This window comes from Leguminivora glycinivorella, chromosome 26, assembly GCF_023078275.1.
Source record: "Leguminivora glycinivorella isolate SPB_JAAS2020 chromosome 26, LegGlyc_1.1, whole genome shotgun sequence".
Classification (NCBI taxonomy): domain Eukaryota; kingdom Metazoa; phylum Arthropoda; class Insecta; order Lepidoptera; family Tortricidae; genus Leguminivora; species Leguminivora glycinivorella.
Window position 1 is genome coordinate 9,974,974 of NC_062996.1, and position 10,949 is coordinate 9,985,922.

Consider the following 10,949-nt stretch of genomic DNA (forward strand, 5'->3'; position numbering starts at 1 on the left):
GTTTTTTTAATAGGTTTTTTGGCAGCGTGCATGTTTTCAGTAATATCTGAAATATTCGAGTTTCTGATTGATGTAATAAAAATCCAGAACTTAATTCTAATATTCCAAACTGTAAGCCTGTTACGGCTAGTTGGAAAATATCTCGGAAATCATTTTGGAAACGAATTTTGGTAAGCGATCGTCAAAGTTTCGGTTTATTGGGTTAAGCAGTTAGGGCCTTCAATGATCTAACATACACCATAAAGAGAAAGTTATAAACAGATTGACAGATTGAAGTCGAACAAAAAGTTGATACGCCCTCAAAGCTAATATCATACTATTCATATCGTAGCTTTAAAAATAGACTGTATGACCGCTACTAAAATGTATGACTCAACTACTATGGGGTTAGATTTATCGATTTTGCGTGTTACAGATTTGGATTTCGGTTAGTACTTTACCTACGTTTTAGCCTTAAATTAAACCTAGTTATAGAAAGCATCGCAAAAATTAATCTCTCTCCTCAAAGTGAGAAGCATGTAGGTTAGATAAATACGTCGCAGACAGTAACTACTATGCAAAATTTATAGAAAATCAATTACTTATAATTGACTTACCTTGACATCATTTCAAAATATGGGCCAACGGCAATAAATTATGTCACTACGAAAAACACCAAAATATAAAATAACTATTCCCAATACTTGAAGTTAAATCGTAATTAAAATTATTCTTAAATATTTGTACGATATTTCACGGTTTTTACGATATTTCAATATTGTACAAAAAGAACATTTCGTTGTCATAACAACGGATTTGACACAACAAACTTTATTGATACAGCGGCGAAAACAAGAACTAAAGTAGTTACGTAGAAAAGGCACGTGATAGCATAGATAGTGGCGCCACTGCTATCGACCGACGTATCTTTGTACTACTATTACAAATTTATTTCAGTCGGTGGCGAAAATGGGAACTAAATATTTACATACATTTTACGAGTACAGTGGCGCCAGGGCTACTATTTTATCTAAAATGGTATTTTTTTTCGAAGAGAAACTTTTTTGTGTAGTTATTCTTTTTAGAAGAGTTAAAACTCTTTTAGTTTATGACAATGCTGACATGACATGCAAGAAAACCACGTAACTTTAATTTTGTTAAAATTTGTAGTTCTTTTAAGCTGAAATATTTTTTGTCAAATAAAATATGAAAATTATATTGCCAACCAGTTGCGTCACTGAGAAAAGTTAGAAAAATAATTTTATCTCGTTCTAATAGTGGTACTATTATTTAATCGAAACCGAAATACACCTCGCAAAATGGGATACACCTAGCAAAATGGTTCGGCTTTTCTTTTTAGTTTCATTTTTTTCGAGTAGGTACCATTTAGTAGTAGCCATCATTTAAAATATGCAAATTTTCAGGACTCAGGTTGGTTGGACCATCAATCAAAGTCGATATACGAACTACAGAATAATTAATGAGTTAAATAAAAGTCAAAGTCACATAGGAGAAATGTACTGCTTCGTATATTATTACTTAAAACATGATAAATAATACAATCACATACGGCCGAGCGTACGTAAAATAAATACACACAACGTGCCAGTTTGAGTACTACTAAACATAATTTACATGATCTTCTCTTATTGCCAGCATTGATGGTACATAGACCCAGCCTTGTCTTTTACCCGTTTAAAAAATGGATTTACCCATACAAAATATCAACACAAATAAACAACATTCACAAACAATATAACGATTTTTGATTTGAAAAAAAAATAGAAAATTAGGTTATAAAAATTACTGACAACTTGGCAGTGTCAAATGACAAAAGTAAACACCACTTGGCTGGCAAGTTAAGTTCCTTTGCCAAAAAAAAATAGCCGAGTCTATGCTGGTAACTCAATCACAACTGGCCAGTATTTACAAGCCAGCGATAATGCTGGTCGGGTCCTCGACTCCTTGTTTGATTTTTCTGAGGAACATAACCGCTTCACGTCCGTCAATTAGTCTGTGGTCGTACGTAAGAGCGATGTACATCATCGGTCTGATGACTACTTGTCCGTTCACAGCGATGGGGCGTTCGAAGATTCCATGCATACCCAAGATGGCCGACTGAGGCGGGTTGATGATCGGTGTACCCATTAGAGACCCGAAGACTCCTCCATTGCTGATAGTGAAAGTACCTCCATCCATCTCTTCTACAGTCAACTTTCCGTCTCTGGCCTTTTCCGCTAAGCCTGCTACGGTCAACTCGATATCAGCATAAGTCATGTTCTGGACGTTTCTTAACACAGGTACAACCAGGCCTTTAGGAGTAGCGACAGCCACGGAGATATCAACGTAGTCGCGGTAGATAATCTCATTGCCTTCGATAACAGCGTTGACTACAGGTTGGTCCATCAGCGCGTTCGCAGCGGCCTTAACGAAAGGCGACATCAAACCAAGTTTAACTCCGTGCTTCTTAGTGAAAGCGTCCAAGTTCTTCTTTCTGAAGGCCATTATACCAGACATATCGAGTTCGTTAAAGGTTGTAAGCATAGCGTTGGTGTTTTGAGCTTCTTTCAAACGCTGAGCGATACGCTGCCTCATCCGGTTCATCTTAACACGCTGCTCCGAGCGCGTGCCAGCGATCTCCTTGCTGTAGTCAGCTGGTGGTACTTTGACGGAGGCGGTTTCAATCGCCTGCGCGTGACGGATAGCTGCAACCGGGATGGAGGAGATAGGGGCTGCTGGTGGAGGGGTGGCGGGTTTAGGGGGCGGCGGAGCTGCTGCAGCTGGTGGTGGTGGTGGGGGGGCGGCAGCAGGAGTGGGGGGTGGCGGCGGCGGTGGAGCGGCAGCTTTAGGCGGTTCCGCGGCCGGTGTAGGGGCAGCTTTAGCGGGCGCGGCATCAGTAATCTCAAGTTTGAACAGCTTCTGTCCAGCTTTCACCGTCTCACCATCTTTAACATACAGCTCTTTAATAATCCCATGAGCGGGCGCCATGACAGGTATAGCTGTCTTGTCCGTCTCGATTTCTAACACGACCTCGTCGGCGGCGACAGCGTCACCGACTTTCTTGTCGAGTTTGACGTCGCCCTCGGAGACTGAGTCGGGGAAACTGGGCGTCATGACGTCCTGCGTCTCCCAGAGGGGGGTGGTGAAGTGGATGGGCGCCACTTGCGTGTGGGACACTAGGGGGAGAGCCTGGAAGAATACGGAAGATTTTGGTTAGTAAATTAGCTTCAAAGCTTCTTGATAGGATTAAGTATAAGGCACAGATAAATAAAATGTAATGTAAGTGACAGAGCAGTATTTTATTCTGTTAAAACAAGTTAATAAAGATAATATGAATCAGCTGTGTATACATACATGTTCAGGAATCTTAGAAAATGTTCATTTTAAAAAGCGTAGATCCATAGAATGACATTTTCTACCAAATTATATAAGAAATATAGATTTTCAAAACGATTTTTGTGAAAGTCCCATGTCATATATGATTCATATTAAAACTTTATCAAAATGTGTGATTTGACTTGACCGGCTTTCAGTACCTATAAATAGAAAGCTAGAATGAATACTGTCCTGAACTAAGGTCGCTGGCAAACAGGCATACGGCCCGCTTGATGGAAAGCGGTCACTATAACCTATGAACATAACCCATAACCAACTCAAGGGGTGTCACAAGCTTGCATATTAAGATTTACCTGCTTAGTAGCGACCACGGTGGCCCGGGGCAGGGCTAGGGCCCTGGTGGAGCGGAGCCGCGCCGGCTGCCGCCGGTACAGGCTCTGCAGGTGGCTCGAGCAGCGTCGGAGCATCCTGGACGTGTTACTTTATCCTGGAACAATATTTCATATTATTGCTTCGCTTCAGCACACTGAGGGGCAACAATTACAGTGTCCGAGGACACTGGCGATCAAATATATGAGAGAGGCGCGTTCCTAGCACACAGTCTAAGCTCGTGAAGATATGACAGGTCGACTGTTCCAGTTTTTGACAGGCGGTAACTGTGAGGTAACCGACAGGGGGTGGGCGGCACTTTCGGTGGGGAGCGGGAGTGGCCATACTGTACGATAGTACTCTTTATTATACTGTGGCTTCAGGTTGCGTAAAAGTCATTTCTTTGTGTGCCACTGTTTTGTTGAAGTTTTGTGTTTGTTTTTGTGTAATTTATATACTCAGGTTTTTCTTCATAGCAGTTTTGGAAATTTTTGCAAATTTAAATTGGTTAAAAAGTAAAAACCGCATTTTTTTACTCAAACTGTTTTTTCAGAGTATAATTAACTTTGTTAGAACACATAATAATTAATGTTTTACCATTTCAATTATTATTTATCTTCTATGAATATCCCTAATATTAAAGCAATATTTTAGAACACTTTGGCTCACTTAACGCGAGCCAAAAGTATTTGAACATGTTTACAGTAAAAAAAAAATAATTTCATAATATAAAAAAGTACTACTGAATGCCAACCGGCTGTAACCATAGCTGTGTCCAAGATGACTCCCACACATAATCAACCAAACTGCAGTGATCCTGTCAAAATGCAAAACGACCTTGTACCTCATTACTTACAGTTGAAATTTAAATAACAAATCCCGTTTGGCATCTACTCTTATTTGTTCTGGTATATAAAGTTTACATAATTTCCGATCCTATTATGAAATGCCACAATAAACTACACATAAGTATGCGAAAAAAGAATATATGTATATCGCTTTTCGGTGAAGGAAAACATCGTGAGGAAACCGGACTAATTCTAATAAGGTCTAGTTTACCCTTCGGGTTGGAAGGTCAGATGGCAGTCGCTTTCGTAAAAACTGGTGCCTACGCCAAATCTTGGGATTAGTCAAAGCGGACCCCAGGCTCTCATGAGCCGTGGCAAATGCCGGGATAACGCAAGGAGGATGATGATGACGATGTATAAGTATGCGAAAAAATCAAAACAGTAATTATAAATATGATACTATCTTATCAGTATTGTTATTGTGTTTAATAACCGGAGGTAACAGTAAATAACCTTTGTTTTATAATATTGTGTATGTAAATTTTATGATATGATAATAAATTGAAGTTAACATTAAAATAAATTACCTAAACAAATTGAAATTAAGAATTTTCACTTTTAGGGGGTCACAAACATATTTTAGACCAAACTTGACACTTAATTTGTCCAGAAACCCAAAAAAAAGTACAATAAAAATTTAGGGGCATTTTTGATACTTTGTCATTTTCAGCACATTTTACAATTGTTCAATAACTGATTGGTTTCTTAGCACAGCCACTGTCAAATACACTTAAAAATCAATATAGTTTATTGAAAACAAAATGAATATTGGAAAAATCCAAAAAACACCAGAGTAAACTAGATATAATGAATTACTTATTACAATCACATTAATAGTTAATTAGTGAGTAATTTAATTGCCATTTAGTATGCAACCTTCTGTTATTATCATAACAATCTTTATCTCGGCAGTGAGGTCATATTTTTACATGGTCCAATACCTATTCTAAGTAAGCTTTTAGTACTACCGCAGTTCAGCATGAAAATGCTGCCAGCATCCTTGATACTGTGGCAAAGGGACCCAATTTTTTTAATGTATTTTAGTGTTATTTAGTTTCATTTAAGATTAATTTAAGTGTTAAATATTTAAATTCCAAATATAAGCTAAGTTACTTTGTATTTTAAATAATTACATTGAATGAAAGGTATTTTATTTTGTTCTGTTAAATTAGAAATTGTTGCATATAAGGAAGTTAATAATTTTTGGAAAAAACTTTGAGGGTTTTTGAATAGGTACTGGTAATAAATATGAGATTTCTGACAGTAATAAACTGAGACAATCATATGACATGCAATTTATCTGTTTCATTCTTTAGTATAGGTAGACAAGAGACACTCTATCTTATAACAATAACCAATTTGTCACATCATTGTGATAAATCATTTTTATTTAACAATATAGCCAATGACATAACATGAAAGAAATAGGTAAATTTAATAAGTTGAGTAAAACTATTTCAGTTTTGCATAAACATGTTAATCAATATGAAATCATAACAAATTTCTTGATAATACCCTAGTAACAGTAGCTGATAATAGTCACAATACATGATATCATTATTTTTACTAGGTCTATATTAACCCATACGGAAAATTTTAAATGAATTAGGTATTTGCAAATTTGCACTTATGGCACTTTGCAACAACTTCAATGAATAAAATCAGATCAATAGACAATTAAAAAGAAAGTACAACCTTCCGCGATTTTCTTAAAAAAAAATCAATTGCGAAATTGGATCAATGTCTTGTGACATTTCTAGCATTGACACAAGAAGTGAAAGTATGAGAATTTGCTGAAAATCACGAAATTTAGAAGAGGAAAGCTTATAATATGCGTTATTATTGAGATTTAACAAGTTACCGATGCACAAAATGCACCGCTAAGCGCATAGCATGCCATTTTATTTCAAGGTTAGTCGACAAATACGTAAGTATTAGGCACAAGTATTATTGATAAAAACCACACCCCTTACCTCCTGACCTGTGTAAACAATTGTTATCAATGCACAGTTTGGTTAAATTCACGGACAAAAATGTTACATAAGCCTCGGTCTCATGACAAGGCGGCACCTCCGTGTTAGATTTTCGAGTCCATATCGGGTTTTCGAAGCGTTATTTAAAGCATAGCTGGTATATTACGTGTGTAGGATGGTCGGAACTGATACTTCACTTGTATTTTGACGCTGCTTTAATGAATTTTCGGTCGTGTGGCCCAGAGACCTACATTTATTTCGATTCGATCCAGTTGCTCGGTTTGGTCGGCGCTGCCTTCCACCTGTCAAAAATATGATGAAGGCGCAGAGGCGTTTTTTCGGTTTTAAAAACAAACGTGTTTGACGACTTGGTTGTGACTCCTTTTAACACAATCTCAACCAAAATTGTAATCAAACATTAATATTATGTTATATTACTATATCTATATGTTATATTACTATATTATATATATTAGAATACAATATGTTTTAATATTCGTGTAACAATTGTGTTTGAAAAAAGCGCCATCTCTCGTACATGAAGAAACCTATCCTAAGTTTCTTACGTGTTTCTTACTAATATCAGGGGCGGCTCACTCCGCGATTCTATCGCCGCGCTACAAGTACATGCTAGCGGCCGCGAGTTCGCGGCCTAATCAGGGGTGGCGCGCATTCTCATGGAACCAGGGGCGGCTCACTCCGCGATTCTATCGCCGCGCTACAAGTACATGCTAGCGGCCGCGAGTTCGCGGCCTAATCAGGGGTGGCGCGCGTTCTCACGGAACGCACGTTCGCACTTTCTATTGTTACTTTACGTCGCGAGTTTTTTTAAGGTTCATATGCGATGTCCACGTGTGGAATGGCTAATAATGCTTAGTTAAATAGACATCATGAATAAAATAGGACAATCTTACACATATCTTATTGATTAAGTCCCACGTAAATGTTCAATAAGGCTTGTGATGCTGAAGGCTTAAACAAAAATATATAAATACTGTATATATACCTAGAAAGTAGTCAAGACTTGAATAAATAGTATAACTTTTCTGATAATTAATCTGAGAATTAATTCGTTTTAATCCATAGGCAACCCTATCATCCGACGCTGCGCACGTGTGGCTCGTTTCTTTGTTAGAATTTTGTAGGCATTTAAAAAGGCGGCATTTCGTGAACATCAAAGCAGTGGGCCTTCTGTACTTGTACTATTATATATTCTGTGATGGAACGCACGTTCGCACATTCTAATTGTTACTTTACGTCGCGAGTTTTTTAAGTTTCATATGCGATGTCCGCGTGTGGAATGGCTAATAAAGCTTAGTTAAATAGACATCATGAATAAAATAGCACAATCTTACATAGATCTGCTATTGATTGAGTCCCACGGAAAAGTTCAATAAGGCTTGTGATGTTGGGACTTAAACAAAAATATATAAATACTGTATATATAACTAGAAAGAACCCAAGACATGAATATAATAGTATAACATTTTATCCAAATATTAATTCGTTCTAATCTATAGGCAACCCTATCGTCCAACGCTGCGCACGTGCGGCTCGTTTCTTTGTAAGAATTTTGTAGGTATTTAAAAAGGCGGCATTTCGTGAACATCAAAGCAGTGGGCCTTCTGTACTTGTACTATTATATATTCTGTGCTAATATGTATTCTGTGGTTTCTACCGAGTAGTTCAGCAGCTTCGTACATTTTTCTCTAGATGGCGATATAGTCGCAAAAATTCCACAACAAAACAAACAATAACATTAAATAGATTGAGCAGTAAACTACAACGCAAAAAATGCGTTTATCACTGCTTCAAGTAGTTCCACAGGTGGTAAATCATCTTTATTACTAGATTCACCTACTTTTATCAATTTTAAAGCGGTTAATTTGACTTTATTCAAGGTCAAATTACTTTACCCACTAGTGGATAAAATGCGTTTTTACCCGCTGGTATTAAAGGACAAAACACGTGTTTCCGAGCTAGTGAGGGGAAAAATAAATAATACACGATTAAGGGCCGGTTGCATCAAACCGTCTGTCACCGTTAAAGCGTTCGTTAAATTTTATTGTATGGGAAGTTCACTAGACGTCTGCTGCGTGACGATGATGTGTCTGTCAAATGTGGTTGATGCAACTGGCCCTAAGTCCAGATTTAAAAATGATTATGTAAAATAGGGCTGAATCAAATGCCCTTTATTTCATAGTTCTTGGCCGACAGAAGGCCGTCCTAAATAGGTTCCACCTATCCCTACCGGTGGGGAAAGACGGAAAAAAAACCATGCATCCCTACCAGTGGAGGTGACCTGGTAGGGATAGGTGGAACAGGGGGGTAAAATGCGTTTTTAATAGCTCAGCCCACAGGCTCAGTCGTTTATCGAATAACTCTACCGATTAGCTTACCCTTTTAAGTGTTTATCCGACTCTAGAAAGGGGTTAGTACCCTTTCGAGACACTGTCATTGAAAGGGTAACCCATTAATACTCTTGACAGAAGGCAGGAAAAGGAGGCGCTTTCACTGGCTACGCTGTTCATCGATTAGCTTACTCGTTCATTTGACTTAGCTCTAGAAAGGGGTTACCCTTTCGAGATACCGCTTAATTGAAAGGGTAACCCATTTTCAATTTAAGTACTGTCTAACACTGTACTGTGGAACAGACACGATTTTCGTGAAAATCAAAATAAAACAAACAACTATAGATAAACAAATGTATTTACTTCAATTGCAATATCTAATACGCACACATACTTACATTACTTTATAATTACTTTGTACATCAGTTGCCACAAGAATTTGTGCAAAACGAATTATTACCTATATTTGGCAAAATAATACTTCATTGCGTTTCATATAAAACGTAAAATATAAAGCTATGTCTATAAATCAATTAACATATATAAATTACTACGCAAAGTAACATATTTGTAAAAAATACAGTTCTTAAGCAACCGATAGACGTGCCAATTTTACCTGTCAGCCGATTTGGACACAAATCGTCTAAAAAATCGAACCGTCTGCGTGCGAGTTTTTCGTTCTATTCTCATTGTATACAATATACTCAGACACACTATGTCAGCAGAAAAATACGACAAAAATTTAAAAAAATGTACGTGACACTTTTCATAGAATTTGAATTTTACGTATTTGTAAGCTGATAAGTGAGTGTGTCAGAGTATATAATATATTCACACTGAGTATTCTCACAAGTCTAAAATAACCTATTGGTTTTTAATGAAAATTCCCTTTCACTGACACAGTCGTCAAAATCTATCAAAGTTCATTTAAATTGAACTTTCATGTATTATCAATAAAATGTTTGTACGTATTGCTTGGTACTTATACATAAAAAAAATGGCAACCAGTCTTACCTCGAGTTTGCACCTATCATACACTCAGAGCATATAGTACTAGAAAGCGGGCCGACATGTCACAGTTATTAGCTCATTGAGCATACAGTTGTCGTTGTGTGCGTGCGTGATAACAACTCGCTGGTTGTTCGCATGTACACAGACATGGAAACGATGCGCGTGTGTTGAGCAATAGTCCGATCTCTTTCCTTCCTATACCCGTGTTTATACATCTCACTCAAGCATTATATGCAAGTACAGTCAACCAATTGGAACCCTAGGCCACTCTAGGACTATGTCATAACAACGTTATAAATCAGACTGTAAACATGCAGTGCGAAAAGGCTTTCCTTCGAAAACGTTCGTATTTGTCATGCTAGTTCAGTCAATGTCAGGACATCTTGTACTGAGACTGACTGAAATAGCATGACACGTTCGTACGTTTCCGTAACAATACGAAGGCAACTCTTTTCGCACTACATCTGTAAAAAATCTCTTACTGCTTGTCATTTTGCCATGGTTGTAGAGTGGCTTAGGTTCCAATTGGTTGACTATACAAGCAAAATGTGGCAAATATCAAGCTCGAGGTATGCTTACATCTGGCGTATTATGCTTCCAATTTTATCACTTAGCTATATAGATAAAGCATCCGACACGCTTTGGCAATTATGTCAGTGTGAGAGTGACAGATGTGTTATCCACGTGGATAAGTAATAAAATTGGAAGCATAATACGCCGACAGGTTAAAAAATATCACAAAATTGGCAGTGGGATAGGATATGGCGAACAGCTTATACTATAATAAAAACTATGTAATATATTAATTTGTTTAAGGCTAATAATATTGCTATTTAGTTCATTTGGTATTACGTAAAAAAATAATTGAGTATCACCGGTTGTTCAAATTGTGAGGTTATATTTTTAATTTGTCACGAAATTAAAATATAATTAATAATTCAAAATGGCGTCATCTTTTTAAATAAATAAGTCAAAAAAAGTATTTTCTTTACACTCTCTTGTATAAATCTCATGTTAATGTGTTACGCTATGTCAAAAACTATTAAAATCAGTAAAATTTATTTACATATGCATGTGCAAAA

General features: G+C 37.1%; 1 protein-coding gene across 2 annotated transcripts; it reads right to left on the minus strand.

The window, feature by feature from the left end:
• Positions 1–1,481: 1,481 nt before the first annotated feature.
• Positions 1,482–6,837, minus strand: LOC125239988 (dihydrolipoyllysine-residue succinyltransferase component of 2-oxoglutarate dehydrogenase complex, mitochondrial-like). 2 transcript variants are annotated; one of them, XM_048147782.1, is made up of 3 exons: positions 6,703–6,837; positions 3,669–3,802; positions 1,482–3,168 (listed from the first exon to the last, which is right to left on the minus strand). In XM_048147782.1, the coding sequence occupies exons 2-3, from the start codon at positions 3,780–3,782 to the stop codon at positions 1,906–1,908; spliced, it is 1,377 nt and encodes a 458-aa protein (XP_048003739.1). In that variant the 5' UTR covers positions 3,783–3,802; positions 6,703–6,837; the 3' UTR covers positions 1,482–1,905. The 2 variants fall into 2 exon arrangements, with proteins under 2 accessions (XP_048003739.1, XP_048003740.1); XM_048147783.1 differs by lacking the exon at positions 6,703–6,837 and adding an exon at positions 6,506–6,681.
• Positions 6,838–10,949: the final 4,112 nt, after the last annotated feature.

Excerpts from the sequence above, each read along its gene's own strand:
- LOC125239988 (XM_048147782.1), bottom strand. The coding sequence starts at position 3,782 with ATGCTCCGACGCTGCTCGAGCCACCTGCAGAGCCTGTACCGGCGGCAG. Across the intron at positions 3,169-3,668 it reads CCGTGGTCGCTACTAAGCAG|GCTCTCCCCCTAGTGTCCCA; the intron begins GTAAATCTTAAT and ends GTATTCTTCCAG.